This window comes from Poeciliopsis prolifica, unplaced genomic scaffold, assembly GCF_027474105.1.
Source record: "Poeciliopsis prolifica strain line A6 unplaced genomic scaffold, Auburn_PproV2 SCAFFOLD007, whole genome shotgun sequence".
Lineage (NCBI taxonomy): Eukaryota > Metazoa > Chordata > Actinopteri > Cyprinodontiformes > Poeciliidae > Poeciliopsis > Poeciliopsis prolifica.
The window spans coordinates 17,276,475-17,299,090 of NW_026562382.1; the positions used below are offsets into that span (position 1 = coordinate 17,276,475).

Below are 22,616 nucleotides of genomic sequence, written 5' to 3' on the forward strand. Positions count from 1 at the left end.
AGTGTTGACTTAAGTTTAGCTGCAAGATCCCTGGACTCTCACAGTCAGGCCATTACACACTCCATGCATTTTCACATAGGAAGTCAGAGGGGCTTGTAGGGGATGAAGATGCTCTTATTTTAGACTGTGGTGATGAACAGATCACTCAAAGATTTGTGTTCAACTTTGATCATCAATAAATCCTTCCCCACGAGAACTCTGATGCTTCCCAATTGTTCAGTTGTAATATCTGATTCATGATTTTTTTTCTCCTAATATCTATATTTTACCAAAAGGAGCAACATTTCTGTAAGCTATAAAAATGGAAAGTAGCCATAAGATCACCAGTAACCTGGCAAAGGCATTTTTGTAACAGTTATGTTTTGTTCAAATAACTTTGAACCTCCCCTGAGGGATGAAGGTTCACAAAGCCTGAAAAAGGTGGAAAGATTTTGAGCAATTGATAAATGTGTCAGGAACAGCCAATGTGCAATTAGCAGGGGGTCATATTGTTTTGGCTAACAATGAGAGGATCTTAACCCTGCCATTATGAGGATGTCTGAATGCACTATATGTTAGTCTGATTTTATATCATACAGTAAGAAAAATCAAGTTATGTATTTTTTGTGTAGGTCTGATTGTAATTGTATATCATTTGGGTCATGACTGTAAAAGTGTAGCATATTAATAAAATTACATAAAAAGTGAAAAAAAAAATCAGAGCAGTAGTCAAAACTTTTCCAACAACTGTTTTTTTTTTCCCTCTTTCTCTCAAGCATTTGTAAAAGGCTCTAAATGGTTGTGTGGTAGCTGCAAGGCTTTTTGAGGTTTTGTTTTGCTCTAAGAGAGAATGATAGAAAACTGAAAAGAATTCAGTGTTGTTTTTCAGGTTAAGGAAAAGAGGGCCTGAAGTGGAAGGGGGCAGATATATTTACCTGTGAACTAAAAGTTGGCCAGTCAAGTAAAAAGGACAACAGGTCTGAAGCAAAATATCAAAAATTTATAAGAGACATTCTTCAAGTCTTAAGTTTGCAAGACTCACAGCTGCACTCGAGCTGCTGGTTCATAACAAAAATGCTTACAGGAACAAATAAGACATAAAACACTTTTCCTTGGATAAAGTCGCAGTTTATCACTTGACAGCATTCCGTTTGAAGTTTTAGATTAACTGGCAACTGAGTCATTACATAAATTAAGTGGTACCCTTGACAGAGTGCGCAACTCCAGGCATGTTATTCAGTAAAACCCTGCAAATATCAGGAACCAGCCATTTAGTAGCAAGTTGCTTTCTCAGCTCGATTTTAAAATGAAAAGAGAAGTTGCTGTATGCTTTTTTGAAGGCGTTCATGACCTTTTTCCATGGCATGTTTGACTTCGATTCAACTGATGATTCAAAGTCAGTTCAATAATTTCCATGTCTTGAACATATTTAACTCCAGAAAATCTGCTCCAAACCAACCAAGACATTGCAGTACATCTTAATTAAATTGTCAAGGAGACCATAAATCAGAGAAGCTGCCAAGTGGGCCATGGTAACTGTGGATGAGCTCCAGAGATCCCCAGCTCATCCACAGTTTACAGGAGCATAAATTATTTTTCAAAGAACAAATTAACAAGATGTCTTGCCTCTTGTTGTGCAAAGGTTATATAACCCTAACAGATGTATAGTTGTAACTTAAGTGGGAAAAAAACAAAACCTAAGTTTCATATTTATGGTCACAATTGGTTGGTTGATCATATTAAAGTCCAATAAAAACACATGTTGGTCTATGGTTGTGCAAAGTTATGAATATTGTTGCAAGGTGATGTAACAGATTTGATCTCAAAGTACTTTAGAAGATAAACAGGGAAATTCATACAAAACTATATGAAATTCAGTTCAGTCCAACATTACTTCAAATAAATCCAGTTCCATCAATCAGTCCCAATTTTATCCTAATACATACAGCATCTGTAGTTATGACCGTTTTGTCACAATTATAATTCAATAACTTCAAATTCAGGTCAACCACCTAGGAAAATAATAACTGTCAAATATGCATGTAACATTATATGGAAATGCCTTGGAACATTTTACCTCATATGTTGACACATTTTTTGAAATCCATTAAGCCTTTGTTACTCTTCCTTAATACTTAGGGTGACCTTGTGTCCTTCCTATTGATGTAAATATTTAGTTTTTTAGGACCACAAAATGTCTCTCCTTGCTGCAGCAGTCAAAAGGCATTTTTGGTGGTTTTTATGGATTCTCGTTTAACCGAGCGACCAGTTGACTTCAAGGAACTGCCCACTGAATTAAAGCACATTTACACCCAAAGAACCAAATCACCATGGATTATTAAATCTAATCAAATTGGGGGAAAAAAGCATGGTATTTTCTCAATCAACATACTTCAACAATTTGGCTTTTTCAAAATGTTTTTGTTTCATATTATATTACTGCATTAAACAAAATTTACTACATTTTACCAGGACTCAAATTATTGTGAACATCACTTTCTGCCTCTAGAAGACCAAACAAGTATAACTGTTGGAATTCACCCCACAGCATCAATAACAGCACTTTTTTTGGGGGGGTTGGCATTTTATGCGCTTAACAGCTGTTTGCTGTCACAGAGGTGCTCAGCTGTCCGTGACTGCAGCAGGGCAGGAAAGCTGCTCTGCCGTAGGATGTTCTGCAACGACTGATGTTGAGGACAAACCAGTGGTATTTAGCAAGCAAACATGTTGAGGCTCATTTCCATATTTCACCTGTCTGATAAACAGTGTTTGCCTGATTCTTCTATAAAAACAAAAACAGCAGAACAGGAAAAACCATTGTGCCCGCCGTGCGACGCTGCTTAAAATGCAAAGCAAACTGCTCTCACTTGAAACTTGCCCGTAACAAAAACAGAGCTCCTTTTGTGCTTGGCACATCACCGCACGATTGGGTGGGAGTGAGGTAGGGCAGTTTTTTTTCTTTTTCTAAATTATTTATTTGTTCAAAACTGAGTAATTATCTCAAGTCTCTCTTTTCACATTCAAACAAACCGTTGGCTTCTCTCTCTCCGTTTTCTGACAGCATTATTCAGATGAGGTCTGCATTGCAGTCAGTCATGTTTACTGACCAAAGCCGCAGTGTGAAATTCAGAATAATTGCTCTCCACGACTCCCCTGGCATTCCCTGGCACATTTTGCCGCTCTGCTCACTTCAACCAGAAAGTCCAACTGACAGAAACATGCCCGTCTCTGTTCGTCTATGTATTAAATCGACCAGTTGTCATCAAAATGAGAAAAAGAAAGCCAATATGCATTCATTAGCTTTAAAATATTTTACATTAACATGTTAATACAATAAATGAACATGAGTCAGGATAGAAAAGGTCATGTTCATTTCATCCACACCAATTTTGGCACTTCGATATGAAGGTGGGTCTACTGATGGCAACAGTCTGGAATATCTGCTGTATATCTAGCAGATGTAATTGCTAAAAATGGCAAATAAGCAGAACAAGCAGATATGTCAGGACACTGGTTGGACACCTCATTATAGCACCACAGCATTCCTCATTGTGCAGGGAGGAGTCCTTGGCGTGCGGCTGAGCAGGAAGACAGCACACGGAGAATAGTCCCATTAAGATGTTTAGAACCGTACGAGGGTGTGTATGTGTGTTTCATGTTGTTGGTAGTGATGGCAGTGGGGAGGAGGCAATCACTGCTGCATGCACTTAAATATGCTTGCACAGAAATCTCAAAAGCAGTCATGTTTCCCCCAGCCGGCATGTCACTCTCCCAAATTGTTTCATGTTCTGCTGCGTGACTAAATAAAACCAAAAGGAAAACAAATCCTCCTGAGACAGAAAGGAAGAGAAAATACTCATGTTGCATACTTTGTAGCTCTGTCTAATACTTTAGTCGGGTTTCTTCAAAATGGCAATTTTTGGTTGAGCTTGATTCTAAAACTCTGGCATCCCTTAATAGGGGGAGGGAAAATCTCTTAAGGGTTTACTGCCATCTGTTGGTGCAGAGCAAAACTGATCATCATCTGATAATGCTTGGCTGGGTAGTGTGATCCTTTTATTATGTTATTTACATGTGCATATACACCAAACTGGACAGGTGAATATCCTTTCAGACTTTGTGTGTGTATCTGTATTGACCTGTCAATAACATTTTAAATGATTTCTCTCTCATTTCTGCACCCTTGACTGCACCATAATTATGATTTAAAGTGGGGAAACTGAGATAACTGTTTGCACTTAAGGTTATGAATGTCAAACTGTTTCTCCTGATTGGATGATTATGATATTCAAGAAGAAATCCACTAGTAGAAAGTTTTAGGTAAACATGCAGAAACACAGGCAATATTATTTGTGTTTCTGCATATGCAACTCTCTCAAATGATTGTCTGCTTATGATCGTTTCCATGAGTTGGGTTGCATTGTACATTGCCTTGAAAATGTATTTCAGACCAAAGGGAACTTTTTCACATGCTGCCAATTTACAACCAAAATTGTAAGGTAAATTTTTTTTCCCCAAACCGGTATGAAGACTTTTAACTATTATTGTTGTGACTTTTAAGGTAAATAAATTGAAAACGTGGTTGTATCTTAATAAAATTTCAACAGTTCAGGGTGTCTGCTTTTAACATGCAGAAACAAACGCTACATTCAGGACAATAGCTTCTTTCTCTTTATTTTAAAATTTGTGATTTAAGAGTAAAACCCTACAAAAATGACATAAGATTTCCCGGAAAAACAAAAATAATTTTGAGGGGCAACATTTACCACCATTAACATGATTGTGTAAAACAGCATGGCTCCATTACCAATAATGAAGGCGGAATCTAAAAACCGGCAGTAAATTCAATGTCGTCACATCATTGGCATAGATCTAATATGAGGTCAGAAAACCGTTTGTCTTTTGCATGACCAGTATATTATGGCTACACATAAGAACCTCTGGCAAACTGACTAAAGACAGAAACTTTGAAATCTCTTAAACCAGATAATTTAGAAGGAAACTGCCTTTCTCAAAAAAAAGAAAAACTTGTTTGAAAAGAATAGTTTATACCCATTCAGCTCCATCTGGCACTGAGACTGTGTCCTTAAGAAATATAAAGAGAAGTACAAGTTTTGATTTATAGAGGTATGAAGTCCAAAGAATATTAAAGCCCTTCCATGACAGGTTATTTGCAGAGGTAGAGAATTAAAAAAAAAACATAGGACTTCTGTAAAAAAAAAAAAAAAAAAAAAAAAAAAAAAAAAAAAAGAAGAATCCTTTGACAGCATCTCATGTATAGTTAAATTGAAATGATGCACTGAATTTGCCGTTTGGAATCCTCAGTCCGTTTCTTCTTCCTCTGATTCGGACTCTAAAATTATTAAAATAAAGGTTAGTTTACAGAATAATCAAAATAACACTTCAGCAGCTTAGCTGGAGAGAGAATGGGTGAGTGGCCTACCTTCCTCTGCGTTTTTAAGCCATTCGACAAAAGTTTTCATCTGAGCCAAAAAAACACTTTGTCCTTTGGGCGAATGGGCGTCGTTGTACCATTTCAGAATTGCTTCCTCACTTAAGACATCCGCTTGAAATATAAAAAAAGAAAAGAAGCAACATCTTTTTAACCTGATGCCAAGAGCACAGATGTGTCCCCAGGTGATGTGGGGGAAAGAAAAAAAAAATATTCACCAGGCCTGGTTGATGACATCAATCAAGACAAACTTTCTGGCTATAATCTCTGGCCATCTGGCAGCGTACATAGCTTTCCAACACAAAACAAGCCGTTTTCCCTCACACAAAAAGGCAAACACACGACAAGGAGCCGAATGGGCGTAATTAACTCACCTTTGTAGAGCAGAACAACAATTTTCTGGAAGGCCTTCATAAAGTGTATGTTGTCATAGCAGTACTCCTGGATCTTTAGCAGAAGTGTGAGTTCAGAATATCCCTGGGATGTAAAAGCCTTCAACAGTGGGCTGTATTGCTGAGAAAGGGAGACATTTGTAGATTTACAAGAGAATTTTCAGTTTTGAAACCAAATGGATTAAAAAAAAAAGTGAATTTTCTCTACCATTTAACATTTTTTCTAATTTTTTGTGGAAAATGATTGATCAAACCGACACATAAGAAAAGTATTCATACACATAAAAGGATTTCCAAATTTATTCTATTGAAGAACACAAAGTGTATAACAGTGTACGATAAGGCATAGTTTAACATTTTTATCACATAAATAAGAACCTGAAAAGAAAACTTCTGCTTCAATCTGAACCATTCTAACAGATTAACATCCTTTGATCAAAATTCTTTCATTACAGCTCTGGCTGTTTTTAGGTTTGTTCTGCTGGATATTAACTCAAGTCAGAAATAGCCTCTAACACATTTTCTCTCAGAACTGCAGTCTTTTTAGCTTCCTGTCCACCTGTGTAAAAGAAAAACAACCCGACATGATATATTTTCATAATCAAAATCTGCTCTAAACTTCTCCACCACTTTATTTCTGACCTGTATAGTGTTCCTTGGTCTTCATTATGCCGTTTGTTCATTAATATTATTTAAAATATCTTCACAGAACACCTGGCTTTACACTGAAATTACCTTCCACAAGTGTTAATTTGATAATTAGGAGACTTCTGGGTGTATTATATTGTGTAAGGGTATTAGTAACCAGTATGTCTAATACATAAAACTCCAGGAAACTATATTAAAATTCAAACAATTTCAAAGTAGTATGCATACTTTTCCAAGGCCCTGTAATGCTCTCTTCTTACCCTAACTGCAGTGATTTAGCAGTATCTTTCACTTTAAAGACCCAGCCAAGTTTCTTTACTTTTCTGCTTCGCTATCCTCTCACCAGCTAAATAGAAAATGCAGACCGTTATAAAACTTAACTAAGGTGTCACCTTTAAGTGTTTAATGGCTTGTTCTGCGACCAGTTCCTCCTTCTTGTTCCACTCCACAGAGCTCATCACGCTGGACCAAATCAGTCCAACCATTGTCTGCTCTGAGATGTTGCTCTTCTTCATTTCCTCTCGGGTGTATGCGATAATCTGTCGAACACAGTAACGACAATGCAGAGAAACCAAAGCCAGTATGTGCATTATCGCGCCTCTAATCAAACCCTCCAGATGTGTTAGGCGTTGGAATCCCGAGAGAAGCATGCGGGAGGTGATAATATTGTCGAGGCTGAGTGGATTGCAGAAACTTTTCATTGATTCACTGCACCCATTTGCAGCCACTCCTCAAGACAAAGGCAGACAAAGGTCAAGAAGAAAGAGATTCTCAGAGCCAGTCTTGGTGGTGTGCTACATAAAAAGAACCCAGTGTCAGAGAAAGCAGGAAAACTAAGTGGACTTACATCCTTGAGGGAGTCTCCTTGTGACATCTGATCTTCAATTTCTTTCTGTAGCTCCTTGCGTGCACCTATAGACTGCTGGTTTTTGGCAAAGTCTGAAAACTCCTTTAGCCCTGCGTCGTCAAAGTACTTGGTGAAGTGCTCACTACTGCGTTTATTTGCAGGAAACAGTTCCTGCAAGGAGTGAAATGTTTAGTAGGGACTTTTTCAGCCGGAAACAGACTTTATTCGTTAACAAAAACTTGAACTGCTGAATGTCTGAACAACACCTCTACTAATCTCATTTTATTTAACAAGTCATAATCCAAGCGCACACACTTTTAAGACTTAACTCTGCTGTAATAATGTTGTATTAAATGTGTCATTCTCACCAGAAGTCTGTTGTCCATGCCAACTTTCCGAAGACTGCCAGCAACTGAGTTTATGTCCTTCTCGGAAAGCCAGGATTTAAAGAGTTTCACGGCAAAGCAGGCTGAAACACCTGAACAAATGAATGGTAATGTGAGTCAGCTGCTGCACACAGATCTACCAGGATTAAGTTAGGCCTCCGTAATACATTGGTAAACGTAAGTCTGCGGCTTTTAATTGCAATAAGGCCATCAAGCAGATGGAGATGGATATGGCAGGGTAACATCTATATAATCACTTCAACAAATAGCATTTCAATAACTTTATATTTATGAACATGTGAAGTAGGCCACAAAACAGTCCATCTATTTGAAGAGTCAAGTTTCAAGGGTAAAGTGACTAATAATGGGTGGTGCTCGATTAACTGAGGCTATTCATCAGCTGCCATATGTATGTGGCCATCTTTTACTTCTGCAGCCAGCAAAAGACAAACAACCAGATCAAAGCCAGGCAAACCTCACAACACAATTTGCATTGCTTTATCAACAGTTAATAGCATAAGCATGTAATAGATGCCTATATTCACGCAAAGTACAAGATTTTGTTGTGGGGAGCTTCTTGCTAATCTGACATATGTGATACATTATTGTTATTTCTAAGAGTGCAGAAAACAGAAATTAGAGCAAATACCAACATTATTTGTTGCTCCAAATATGTTGCTTGCTTTGATTTATTGTGACAGCCATTAAGGAGCCTGAACATATCTAAATCTATTTGTACATCCCACAGTTAAGGTACATCTACCCTGATTCTACAAAGAATACATGCAAGCACAGCTAAAAATGCTAATGTCACTTAACATGCAAATTACTACTATAGGATGCAGAAGACATCTTCAGGTGCTCACTGTAATCATTTTGATATTTAGAAAAACAAAGGAAATTCTGTTTAGCAGCAGAGCTGCATAACACTGACAGCCTCTTATGCTAATATTAATAAATGATTGATTACAGCAGGAGGGCTTCTTAGGACTCCTGTTATGTTAAAATAAAGGGAATAATAATTTAACAAGATTGGTTCTTTGAATGAATGTTACAAAATAGGTTTTTTTATGTCTATCTTGAAAAGGGAGATATTCTGTAATTTATTATAGTTCTTTTTTTTTGTTTTTAAACATTTCATTGTCCCATAACCTGAAGAATTTAGTCATACTTGACATTTAGTTATTAAGAGACCCCTCTGTGACTTTAAGCAGCTTAAAAATTTTAACGTTTTTAATCAAGTATTTTTTTCATTTGACCTAGTATTAAAATATATTTTTTTATATTTATAGTTCTTAAAGAGATTTTTAAAATGTGAAGAAATCCAAGCAGATAGCTTGATTGATCTCTTATATTAATACATCTTCAATTTAACAGTTTCATCAGATGCCATTCCATTTGTTCAGTTCCTCAAGGATAGTCTCATGTTTCCCAGCCACATGCTTATCTGCATATTTGGTACCAGCTTTTCTGACTGCCAGAAGCAATTTATGATGCCCACAAACTGTTTGATTGAAAGATTTAAGAAATGCAAAACAAATACAGCAATGAAAATTCACAGATTACTTATTTCAGAAAAAAAAAATATCAGAGCACAACAAACTGCCATCACATGACAGTGAAAGAAAATATTTACTTAGGAAAAAAAAGAAAAAAATTCCACCTAAATTACTGTTTACTAAATTACTGTTTACTTGACAAGACTAAGACTTTCTCAGCTGTTGGTCATTTTATCTGCATTGAAGATCATGCAATTATTTTATTTAATGCACCAATCAAGCTTTTTCTTGTCGATACAGATTTCCACTATCCCTCATCCCATCCGATTGTATTTTTCTAAGGTCAATGTGCTTAATTAAGCAGGTGCTTAATTCAGATTTTTATGCAATCCACCAAACCAATCAGAAAGTTTGTTAAATAAGGATCAGCACATGATTAGAACACTTTACACTTGTAACTCCAGTTATTCACACAGTGAAATAAATCTGGTCAAAAAATTAAAATATAACCTTGTGTGGAAAGGAAACTACACAAAGATGAGCAGCAGAACCTGACATAAAAACAGGTATGTCAGTATTTGTAAAAACAAATGTGACACTATGATGACACACAGAAAATGTGACTGCTTGCTAAACAGCTGTCTATAAATACAAAGCAGACAACTGAATAAAGCAGTACTGAACTTTTTCACAGTGTGCGACTAAACCTGAGGGTGTACATTTCATGCACTCATTAAATTTCACAACAACAACTTAATCCAGGGGTGCCCAAAGTCGGTCCTTGAGGGCCGGCATCCTGAATGTTTCAGTTCTCCCCCTGGTTTAACGCACCTGGATCAAATGATGGCTCGTCAGAAGGCCTAAGAAGAACACTGACATGCTGAAAAGGTTGGTGGTGCTACCAGGAGAGAACTAAAACATCAAGGGTGCCAGCCCTCGAGGACCGACTTTGGGCACCCCTGACTTACTCCAAAGCCCAACTGTGAAATCAGAGGGCCAATCAATTTGTTGCCTTGAACATTTTTTCCTTTAATTGTGAACTGGTGCTGCATAAATAAACCTGAATTAACACAACCAAGAAATGTATATATTCTTGACATATTAAATAGCTACATTGTGTTAAAACATAAACATAAACTCAGTCCACTCGAGTTGCTGGAGAGTTCATGTTATCATCCTCCCAGTCACCATTTATTTCACCTGGTGATACATTTTGATTTACAACAATAGAAGCTAAAATAATTTCAAAGCTAAAGAGTTTGCAGACTACAATTTGTGAAGACAGGAAATAAGCACTAAGGACCAGTGAAAGATTAAACCGGTTACCTTCTTTGACCAAGTTTTCATTAAAGAGGCTGCTGAGAATGGATGCAGAGAGATTGCCGTTGGCCAGCAGAATTCCCGTGAGCATGGCCAGTTTGTTGCGTTCAGCCTCTGTGAAGCCCTTGAGAAACAGCAGCAGCTGCCAAACAGTAAGCACAGGAATTTAATTCTGTTGGCTGAATCCAGTAAAACAATGTCGCTTCCTCCATTTAATTGTAGATTTAAGACAAAATGGCAACGGATATGAAGATTCTTGTAAAATATCACACCTTTTTGATTTCTTCCTCAAATCCCTTTTCCAAGTATTTATAACGTCTGATGAGTTTGTTGAATACCTAAAAATACAAAGTACAATTGCATGGAAAGTTTTTGTTTACGATATATTGCTCTTTTTTTCTTTTCACCTGAAAATGAGATTACTCACCTGTGCATGTGCTTGCATGGTCTCCATGTCCTCTTTTGCTTTGAAGACACAAAAATCTGTGCAGGTCATGTCTTCAGACAGAGTACCACCTGGGGCTAAAAACACACGCTGTTTTTACTACTTCATTAATCTCCCAGTTAAAACTTTAGATCAATCTCTGTCTAAAATGTCCATCATTCTTTCAATCAAAGCAAACTTCAATTATTGTTCATCTTGTTCCACATTTACAATCACCATTCCTAAGATTGTTAGTTAACCAATACAAACCTATTCCCAACAGATTGCTAAAAAACCTGATTAAAACAAGAGGGATTTTTGAAGATCACTATTATTATAACACCAATAATTAAAGTGAGTCCACTTTTTAAGTTACATATTAAACCAATCATGTCCTACGTAAGTTCATATTTCTCAGCTGTATGCATGCAGAAAAAAATAATAAGTTATTGATGACAAGTTTTGGCCAGCTGCTAAATTCTCTCTGTTCAAGCCAATAAAAGTTAAACTTACTAATCCAGTGCTGGAAAATATGACAAAATTAGCTTGTGAAGGATTAGACTATGGTTATAATCTGCCAAAGAAGAGAGATTGTGAGATTGTCTGTAATTCGATGCATTACAGTTTGATACAGCTATTGAGATGCATCCGTTTTGTTTACCTTCTTCTTCTTCAAAAACATTTTTTTTATATTACAGAGTTGAAATAAAGGCATTGAAAGTAAGAAAGAAACATTACAATTCCCACAGACCACCAGCTGTTAAATGTATATGTGCTAACTAACAAGCGAGGCCTTTTGAAAATGTTATGTCCTCAATAGTTGCAGAGTAAAACTACTAGAGAAGCCTTTTTCTCCAGTTGCTTTTTGTCATCACTAGTATGGTCTGGTCTGGTGACCATCTCCAGTGGTGGCACATGATTATGATAAAAGGGCCATTCCATTGCACATCACTTTGTAGCAAATTGAACATAACCTTCTTATTGCTTTTAAAAAATAAATAAATAAAGATGTTAAATTGAGACAAAAAGATTCAACCGTATTTCTAAAGAATGTCAACATATTTATTAATCATTTGTACTTCATAGAGGTTGGTAAATCATTGCAAACGATAGAATCCAGATTAGAAATGTTTTTTTTTTTTTCTCCTAACTGCTCTGTAATGTTTCGTTTGTTAAAGTTGTGCTTATATGTAAGGAAACTGTAATACAGTTATGACTGATTAAAACAGCAAAAAAAAAAAGAAATGAAGAAATATTTGCTATTTCACCCAAGGAGCTGGATGCAGTATCAAAAAAATAAAAAAATAACAAGAAAACAGCTTTAGTAGTAGATTTTTTTTTTTTGCTGGTTTACAACAATTGAAGGTTTATTGATGAATTCCTTTTGTAAGAGCTTGTTGCTTCTTCTACACTGAGCAGTCAGTAAAACACACAAATTCTAGCACATTGATCAAATACATGATCAATGCTCTATGTGTTGCTGATTAGAATTTGTCTAATTATTTGAGAAATTCTAATTACTTATTAAATAAATTGAATGGAATAAAATAGAAACCTAATTTAATACAAAAGGAAATTTAAAACAAAATGTTGAAATATGGGCACAGTTGAATCTTTTCAAGACAATTGAAATAATTGAAAACAGAACATTTGATATTTTAAAAAGAACAAAAAAAAAAACGCTCTTTTACAGCTGATTTCGCTACGTACTACATTTCACCAAAATGAGATGATAATGAGAAGTCAAGCTGTTTCTTTGTGAAAGCAGGTTCAAAGACAAAGGTGCAAAAATGTTTTAAAAAATGACTTGGCAGACCACATTTGCAGATCAAGAGGAGTTACTGGTTGTTTGACTATCAAGCAAAACTGATTCTGGTACCAACTGATGATGTTTAAAGGTTACTAATCTTATTTAATTTCACTTTTTGTTTGTTTGTAGTGGTGATATGTCATTTCTTTCACCCACTCAGCAGAATTTATTTTACTTGTGATCAACAATTTTCTACCTGCTTGAAACATGTTGGAACAGGTAAGCTGAAATAAGCATGCAGCAGATTTATTCTCCTTCTATGCTTCTTGTTGATTTGCTTGAGGAAACATTTCATAACTATCTATTCAGATTTGAAAGGAGGAGCTTCAGTCTTGGTGCTCTTTGCCCCAAGAGTCTACTGTCATTCAGAACCAAAACTCATGCACTGCTGAGAACTTAATGACGAATAAAGTTTGAAAAGATTTTTGCAAGGACTCTCACCCAGCATTCCTCCAGCCACCAGGATGTCGAACAGAGTCTCGGCATATCGTCTGTAGTCGAGCTTGGCACCAGAGGCATCAAGGAACTTTGCAACAGCTTCCAGATCAGAGCCGCTTTGATCTAGACCTTGCACAATGCTTTCCTGAAACTGGGATGGGTCAAACCTCTCTTTTTCATCTATGAAACAAAAAGACGAAACAAAAACAGAAATTTGACGGTTTTATAGCTAACCACTTATGACCAGTAGGTAAACAGAAATATCCTCAAATGACCCTTAAAAGATTCTTATTTGAACTTCACCAATCCTTTTCAGTACATTTATGATATTTTTTTCAATATGTCACCGATGTTATGAAGCAAATATATGGAAAACTTTTAGATTTCTGATTTTCAACTTTTAACCAAACAATGCTAACATGAACCCATCCAGAGATTTGTTTAAACTATGCACCAATTACCTGCCTTGGGGACATTTTGCATCACTTGCAACAACCAAAGATTTGAGTTTGGTTTCTACAATCTGCTTACTTTACAATAGGGTAATGGGGTTGTGTTACTGTTAAATTACATAAACCAGTTATTCTAATCAGTTCAGGAGTCCCATCTTCACTTGAATTTCTTAAGATCATTTAAGAATATAAATGTAGAAGTCTTCATAACACAGAGTTCTTTATAATGGCCTTTAACTGATAAAAGCGTTAAACTTTAATCTTCTCTAAAGATTACTTCATAACTGTGGTGCAAAAAGTGAGGTGCAATTCCACCAGTGGAGAAAAAAATTCTGAGTCCTCTGAAGAGAAGCTAACATGGTGGACTGTAAATCAGAGTCACAGTTTAGAGCCATTAATTAAGCCCTCAAATAGGAGAGGAGTTTAATTGATACAACCTTATTCATAAAACATACCTGTGCCGTCATCTCCTACGGTGAAATAAAACTATACAGAATATGCATCACACAAATTTAAGAATTTTATGATTAATGATACCTATTATGCATCAAAAAATCCAATTACAAAAGAAATGTACTTTTAAATAGACTATAAAATGTAGTGGAAGTTGGGAACAATAAGTCAAAGGAAAGAGTTGACTAAGAGCCATTCTATTATTTATTGGAGCTTTTAAAAGCTCCAAAATAATGCAATGCTCTTCTTTTCAGGTACGTATTTGGACATGGGAATTGTGCCATGTCTAACTTAAATGTCTTTTGCCCTGAAAGGAATCAGTGACATATTCTTTATATGTTACCATGTTCATGAATGTAGGGGCAAAACACATAGGCTGTAACACAAGCTGCAAGTCCATCAAGATTAAAGATATCCGGTCACATGTAGTTGTACAAATACAACAGACAGTAAAATGCATCCTGATCTTTTCTGCACAAATCAAAGAGAGCTTAAAAATAACTCCTGTAAGAGTCAGAATTAAAATACCTAACTGAACCCAGGGTGGAATCATATTGATATACAAGATAAATAAGTAGGGCAAATAATTAACAAAAGGTTTCAGTGCGTATTTTCAAGTAGAAATAATAGTTTCTGACTGCAAATTAATATGAACATCAGGAGTAAATACAGGTAAAAATGCAACATACAAGATACTGAAATTATTCCAAAATCCTTCTCCCATTTCTGAATATTTCCATTGGTTTTTGTAATATTCTGCATAAAACTTTTACCTAAATGGGTTTCACAATCTGGGCAGCAAGGTAGTGTCTGATTTGAAACCGTTGAAAATAACTACAGTATTTCATTTAAGCTTGAATTTTTGTTGATATATTTGCTATATAAAACCATATTTAAACATTTAAAGAAAGATTCAGCAGCAACAGCACAAGCCAAACAGTATTTATTTTGAAACAGGCATTTCAAGTCTTTTAACACTGCAGGACAAAATGCAAAAATCACGTGGTTCAAAGTGTAACGCTTACCTCTTTTTCGAGGTTTGAAACGCTGGCCTGTTAGCGTAGGCTTCTGTTGCCTTTGATTACTCATAAAAGACAGTCTGCAAAACAAGAAGTTAGGCAAGACTTAGAAATAATCATAAAGATTTACATTGTAGCGAAAGAGCAACAGTGTGATTTAACTGAGGGCATGCATTACTTGCAGTCGAGTTTGTTGATTTACAATTTGAAGAAGCGTTTATAAACCCTGACAACTGGGCGTAAATCACTATTGTAAGCCATCAGCAACTATGTCACATTTGTTTTCCGTTATAATAAACAACAAAATGACACTGACACTGCTTAATAAAGAAGTGAATCTTTAAGTAGATACATCTAGCTTAAAATGAACAAATACGAATCAACTAAGGCCTGACAAAACAACAGCACCGAAACCAATAAGTTGGCGTTAAATCTCACAGAAGTAGAAATATCTGAGGCAGCTAGCTAAACTGCAGCGACCGTTTAGCAATAATTGATCTTCGTAACGGACATTGACGTAACGGTTGAGTGTAATAACCAGAACCCGGATAAACAACGAGCAAAATTAGAGAGAAACTCACCAAAATTCCTTTTTGGATCAAAAACAGCCCGTCGAAAAAATATGGTACAACTGGACTGCAGCTCAATCAGGTACAGGGAAGAGGAAACGGTAGACGTCAGCGCGCATGCGCACACAACAGAGAAAACAATACCAGCGACAATTTAATATCAGCAAGTTTCCAGTTGTTAAAGCTGTGAGATATTGTTTTTATTTATTTATGTATTTATTCTACTTATTATTTTTTAGCGTTTTATATTTGTGAAGAACCTGCAAAACATGGATTCACGAAAAAAGAAATGCTTCACATACAGAGGATCTACAACTGAATAAAACACATGTTTCACTCCTGAACAAGCAAAATTGAGCCAGCGTCATTAGACAGTTGTCAGCAAGTCGTTGCGATGTAAAATTAAGACACAGGAGGGGGATATTGTGCTGCCTGGAGGAGGAGGATGATGAATCTGTCCATGTGGGTTTCAGGGGAAACTTTAATGCTGCGTTAAAGCTCATCTCGTAAGTTTAAGTATTCAGGAACTTTCCCCAAATATTGTTAACGATTATATCCAAGCGAACAGTCATCCCAAATATTGAAGGATGTATGTATATTATCCAAATATCACATTATCAGACATTAATATGTTTATTTTAAACTAACTCTAAAAAAGGTTTATTTTGTTCAAAAATTGCTCTTTGGACTGCAACTAACATTCAGGATACTGGCCCTTGACAACTGACTCCAATAGATTAGAAGAGAACTACATCATTTGGAAACCAGTCCGTTGTTTCATTAGATGATCATTTGAAAATGCCAAAATTAAGCGACATAAAATAAACGGAGGCATGCATGTATGTATGTTGCAACCCTTGTTACTTTCCGGACACGTTGTAGATTTTGCTAAACTATTTTTCATTCCACGTTCCAACTTAATGTTACATATTCTTGCACCCCAAAAACCAACCTTGATGGTATTGCAGTTCTCTTGGAAAAGGCCTGAATTAACTCTTTTCTCTGGATCAAATGCACTGTTCACATTCAAGTGTTTTGTATTCTACAGCAAAACATTTGAGATGTCTTTGAGAAAACTCCACAGATTTTCTAAAGTGATGGCAAAACTAAAACACTTGAAAGCAGTCTGTGAAAAGGACAGGAGAACACAAAACACTATTCAGATCATCACTATATTTTCAACTTTCCCCTGGTGTGGTTTCAACTGTGTAATTTAATCAAATTTGCTCATTTAAATAAAAAAAAACTGATGAGGAAGATGAATTAAGAAAACAATGCACCTTTCATACCAAATATTATTTCAAATAGAACATGTACAAAATGCTTTAGTGTCCCAACTGCATCATAGGTGGTTGTCATATTTAGTAAAATTTACAATAAATTAGAACATGTTTTGACAAGGCTTGTCAAATTAAAAGTGCTTAGATTTTTTTTTATTAAGTTCACATTTATGTCTTAATGTTTAATTGTATGTCTAATGCAATTGTCTTACCGTACATATATTTTCTTTATCTGTAAGTGGAAAATCATCATGTAAATATATATATATGTCTGTATGTTTGTGTGTGTGTGTGTTATTTAGCATTTTATGTATAGTTGAAAACAGGCGCACATTGTTCCTGCGGTACTTGAATGCATCACAAATCCACCTCCTCCCCCCCACACAGAAGGTGATTAAGGGACTCTGGACAAACCCAGAGACGCCGCTCCAGCCACTCCCTACGCCCGGCAGTTTGTGAGCTCTCAAATCCATCCGGAGCTCCAGTCAAAGTGCTGAGATCCGGATGAGACAGCCGCTTTCAGCCTCATCCAGACAGCAGACTCAACTTCAACCGAAAACAGCCGGGATAGGCTTTGGGAGTCCACTCCAGAGTTGGAGAAGCACCCGGGATCATAGTCTTGTCCGCGGACGGGATTCAGGACGAAGAGGAGCAACTCTGTCAGAGCTAAAGAGAAGTGAGTTGGATAAACTCCGCTGCTTGGCTGAGTGAAATAGTTATGTTTTAGTTTTGACGTGTATGCGCAACTCCTCAGAAGTTAACTTTGTACTGTCACTGGGTTGCCTTCTTCCAGTCTCATTCATTTTTTTTCTCCTCTTTTTGGAGTTGAGGAGGGGGGTTGGGGGCTCACTTATCTCTTTATTTACTTTTCCTTTGAACAAATACTACTTTAACTAAAACAACGAGTATGCACGTTGCGTCCAAAAACAGCTCGTTTGTACTTCAGAGTGAGACTCTTGCAGCAGCAGCAGTTTTGTTCACGGTCGCTAATTAGCAACATCTGTGAGCAGGAGCAATTTGAGGCGACGCCAACCGCTGCAGGACAGCGGCGCAGTCAAGTCCTCTTTACAAGCGGTTGTCGCACAAGTTCACTTTTTAACGGCACAAAGCAATGCGAGCAGTCTGTTGAATATGCGGGGTTTGATTATACCAGAACAAATCTGAAAAGTTCAGTTATTTGCGTTATTTCCACAGCGGCGTGTGGGCGGGCGCTTTATCCGGAGCTCGTGGTGAAAATGATGAAACGATTATAGTAGTGCGTTTGCAGATTTTAAAGGTAGGCTACTGGATATTAATTTATTATTATTATTATTATTTGGTTCCCGAACACACATAGACTGACAAAAAAGCTGGACAGGATACTGCAGTTAAAAAAGCCACTGACGGGGAATCCTCCCCCAACTTTGTGCATTCAATCGATGACGTCACAACAGGCGCAAGAACTTAACTGATCACCTGGCCTTGGTAAACAAGATGGCAGCTGAGCAACTTTCAACACTCTTTGGCATATGATTAAGCTTTTACTGGCCTTTTTCCTTATGTACGTTAACACCTCAGTATGTTCCTATTTCTGCATGAGGATGTCCCTAATAATCAAATGTAACGCTGTATAATGCATGGGTGATGCCTTTATTGAATGAAAATTGCAGTTTAGTGCTGATAGATCTGCTCATGCCCTTTTTTTAAGAGCTACTGCCAAGTGTTACTTTGTCTTCTGAAATCCATCCAATGTTGTTAAATACAATCTTAATAATTGTACTTAATAATAGTAGAATTAGTTGATGGAAGAATCTAATTTTAAAAGAATTAAAAAGGATATGCACGGAAAAATGATTGATGGTAATGCCATGGTGACATTATGTAATGTTACCAGAGTTGTGCATGGGAGGCATAAAAAATATGTTCTACATGAATTATATGTGGTTTCCTTAAGCCCTTCTGAGATTTCCCCAAAATCACAAAAGGTTTGTGGAGATTGTTTTTGGAAGGTTTCATTTCAAATGAAGGTTTTACTAAGTTGCATAATAGACAAGTTAAATATGTAAAAATGAGTTTAATGTTGCATAATAGCCTGACAGGTAGCTTTAATAGCTCCTTTGACTCTTTTTTGGAATACATTCCTGCTCAGAATGAATAAAAGTATTCTTCTGTTAGAGAGAAAGCTTCCAAGGTTCACCCATGCTGGCTGGACCTGGATTTTCCTGTGAGATCCAGACTTGGTCACAGTAAAGGCTGATGCCCTATGACAGTCAAAAGCAGCTGTGGTGGGAAAATATAAAATAAACAATAATAATAAAATCATTTGCCTATTTGGCATTTCAATCATCTCCATTACACCCTGGTTAGGAAACATCTGGACATTCAGCATTGGTTTTCCAAGCTTGAAGTTTCTCTTGTTCTGGTGGACTTGAAGTCACTGGATTAGAGAAGACCTTTTTTTTTTTTTTCATGAAATGAGTTTGTCTTCCTCCCCTTTGTGGTTTTCCACAACCATGTCCCTCCTTTTTTGGCAAGTTTCCCTGTGGGGATCCAGATGGGAACTTTATTATGCTTGCTGATCAAACAAACATTGATGTAGTGTGACGGTGAAAGGTAATGAGCTAACAGAGCTGTGGTGAGGAGATGGGGAGGTAACAATCGTTTAGCTCAGCTGGAAGAAGGGCAGCGTGTGGGACTGGTGGCCAGTAGTTCCACTCTGTGGGAGCTTTTCAGGCAGCCTGATGGGAGCTGCCACAGTATTTCTGAATGTGCCAAAAACCCCATCAAAAACACTGTGGGGTGATGTGGTTTGGAGCAGGGTGTATAGAGGATCAAAGTCCCTTCACCTATGCCATGGTGATGAATAGTGTTTGCACTTGTCAGTCTGTGTACTGGGGCGTGTGGCTTGTGTTAGGCCTGCGTCAACACAGTTGACACAGTTGAGAAAGCCACTCAGAAGCCAGGAAGAATCAGTAGTCCTCTCAGTGATCCTAGTTCAGGAACTCATCCATATTATGGTACATTAGTATCCAACTTATTTTTTCTTTTCTGATTGAAATCAAACGATGTACATGTTTTCTGAGTTATCCGCCTTGGAGAAATGTTCACTTTACAGTGCAGCTCTGGATGTCTTCCACCAGTTAAGCTTAACTGCTTATATTTCACCTCCTTTTTATCCCCTGGGAACCACACTACGAATACTGTACATTCATTTTCCTCCTCTCTCTCTCCCTCTGCTTCGTCAGGTCCAACACAGCTGCTTTTTCAATTCACTCCTATAAGGGTTAGCCAGACTAACTGTACCTCTTATGCAGAGGGCACTTGACTGCACAAATGCACCCTTGTTCTTTTTTTCAAATTTAATTTGCTACTTCAGAGTCAAAATAGTTTTTTAGTTTAACTCCAAAATAACAGCCAAATAAATGTATTTATTGGAGTGAATTATACCTCCTTGTATGTCACACCTGCCTATGAACAAACCTGAACCAGAGGAAATCTTGTGAAACGACTTGCTATAATATGCATGTTGTGAACATTAAAGACTTGTGCTTTTTCTAATCTGACCAGATGTTGCATTTAATGGTCAAAATGAAGAGTTTTCAACTGCTTTGACTGCCATAAAATAGACTCATACAAATTTGTCTGGACCCTTAGTAAAGATCGTAAAATTAAATTGGTCATTTAATTCCCTTTCAAAAAGGGATCCAGACATTGGTTTGTTTAAATTTAAATGAGGGCACATATTGTTTCTCACACTCTCCTTTAGATCATTGCCCACAGAATGATTGTTCTTTTACTGTTTTTAATAGTGCAATATTTAATGGCTAAAAGAAATGCTTCTGTCATGTTATATTTATACCCCAGAGAAACAGGAAGTAGTGGATTACTAAGAAGTAGTTCCGAGAAACTTTGGTTGACTTTAAAAAATATTACATTGTCTTAAAAATAAGACAGAGAAAAAATGTTCGTTACTTCAGTTGGATCTGTAGTTTTGAAAGTGTGTGCTACAAAAGGTTATTGAATATCATTCATAGATTCATCCTGAGCTAATCTGTAGAACAAGTACTATGTGACTAATATTTTGTTAGCATGTTTTCTTTTGCCACAATTACTGGAATGGTTATAATCAGATGTAAGAAGCTTAGTTTATGCTCATTTACCTTTATGAATTTGGATTTGGTTATGGGAAATGACTTTGCTTAATTTTGTGGAGTTTTAAGATTTATATTCTTCACTTTTTCTGAGTATGTTGTTGAACTCAAGGGAGCAGGGTGATCTGTTCCATGGTGAGAGGCAGACGTGGGGCTAACTTTTAGCACCATGTAAGACTATGACATCATCTTTCAGGCTGAAGTTTTCCATTCAGCTTTCACATGTGCCTGCTCCTAACCTTTTGTAAAATGATGACTTCTTCAGATTTCCATGCTTAGCTGGTTAATTTCTCTTGTCTTGATTGCCATCTGTGATCTGGTGTTTTGCAACTCTGTTGGTCTGCGCATGTTGAGCTGCTTTGCAAATAAAGAACTGCTTGTTTGGGTTACAGAGTCATGTTTAATCTGCCTGGATGGTTTTGCGGTATGAAAACATACTGACAAATGTGATGACCTATCTTTGCAATAATTTGGACTCAGTCCCAAGGTTAAAATTTTGAAATTTGGGAACAAAGATGTCTGAATTGATGTTTTGTATGAGGCACTAAGGAAGTAGACAAATTTAGATCTATTCAAAATTAGCAGAAGGAAGTTTGGGCTTTTTTAAGATCCTCCTGCCCCGCTATTTTTTAAAATCTTATATTGTCCTCCTCTTTACATTTTACATTTACCATACTCACACAAACAAATATTCAGAAAAATAAGAAAATAAAAAAGTAAATATATCTGCACCTTTTAAGTAGCATCAACGAAACTCTTTAATGTGTGGATTTATCTAGTGTGCTAACATTTTTGTAAGCAGATCTTTCTTTAGCATTGTAGATTTTTGATTACCAAACTAATTTTCATATGTGACAGTTTTAGTAAATTTTAAATAAATTTACAAGGCATAAAAGTTAACCAAGTGATCCTAGTTCTATATCAAAAAGCCAACAAAACCCCACAAAATATTATGGACACTCTTAATACCCTTGGTGATGACAGTTGCCATCAAGTTTTAGTAATACATTTCAATGTGTTGATATATTTTACATTGCTATGGACTAATTAATGTTGGTCCACTGATCTTTGCAGTATTGTTTCCTATTTACATTGGAGGGTTTTCCAGTATGAATGGCCTGTTTAAGGTCACACCACAACCTGTTGACGCTTGTGTCAATTACAGCAAGTTGTTCAAAAAGCTCAAAGTTTTGGGTCTTCAACACATTTTTCCTTCTATTAAAAGGACCTTTGTGTTCTTTGAGACAGCAATAGGTTTGGCCTCAACACACTCTCATCGATGTCATATTTGTCTTGTTCCTTGTGGTTGAATGATTACCATTGACTTTAACCAGTGCAAGTTAGGCCTGCATTGGTGACCTCTTGCTTGAGGACATTGAGATGCTGTTGGAACAATTTTGTCAGGGTGGACCCCCCGTTGTAAATAATTGCTCTCTCTGTGGTTCACTGGAGTCCCAAAGTCTTAAATTGGCTTTGTAACCCTCTCCAGTCTCATAGATGTCTGACCTTGTGTTCTTT

At 36.7% G+C, this 22,616-nt stretch overlaps 2 protein-coding genes across 7 annotated transcripts in view; one reads left to right on the forward strand and one right to left on the reverse strand.

Annotated features, from left to right (window-relative positions):
• Nucleotides 1-4,627: 4,627 nt before the first annotated feature.
• Nucleotides 4,628-15,818, reverse strand: LOC129360896 (eIF5-mimic protein 2-A-like). Its single transcript, XM_055031396.1, has 12 exons — nucleotides 15,701-15,818; nucleotides 15,126-15,199; nucleotides 13,199-13,375; nucleotides 10,951-11,045; nucleotides 10,796-10,861; nucleotides 10,530-10,665; nucleotides 7,687-7,796; nucleotides 7,319-7,489; nucleotides 6,864-7,010; nucleotides 5,806-5,944; nucleotides 5,423-5,545; nucleotides 4,628-5,332 (listed from the first exon to the last, which is right to left on the reverse strand). Exons 2-12 carry the CDS (start codon nucleotides 15,187-15,189, stop codon nucleotides 5,301-5,303), a joined length of 1,260 nt encoding a protein of 419 aa, XP_054887371.1. The 5' UTR covers nucleotides 15,190-15,199; nucleotides 15,701-15,818; the 3' UTR covers nucleotides 4,628-5,300.
• Nucleotides 15,694-22,616, forward strand: part of myo1b (myosin IB) — a 77,449-nt gene continuing 70,526 nt past the window's right edge. For 5 of the 6 annotated variants that reach the window (XM_055031389.1, XM_055031392.1, XM_055031391.1 and 2 more), the window contains exons 1-2: nucleotides 15,694-15,770; nucleotides 17,356-17,644. The gene's annotated coding sequence lies outside the window, so the exon portion shown is untranslated. Of the gene's footprint in view, nucleotides 15,771-17,355; nucleotides 17,645-18,173; nucleotides 18,245-22,616 lie in introns of those variants that run through there. The other variant, XM_055031390.1, reaches the window with a different exon arrangement.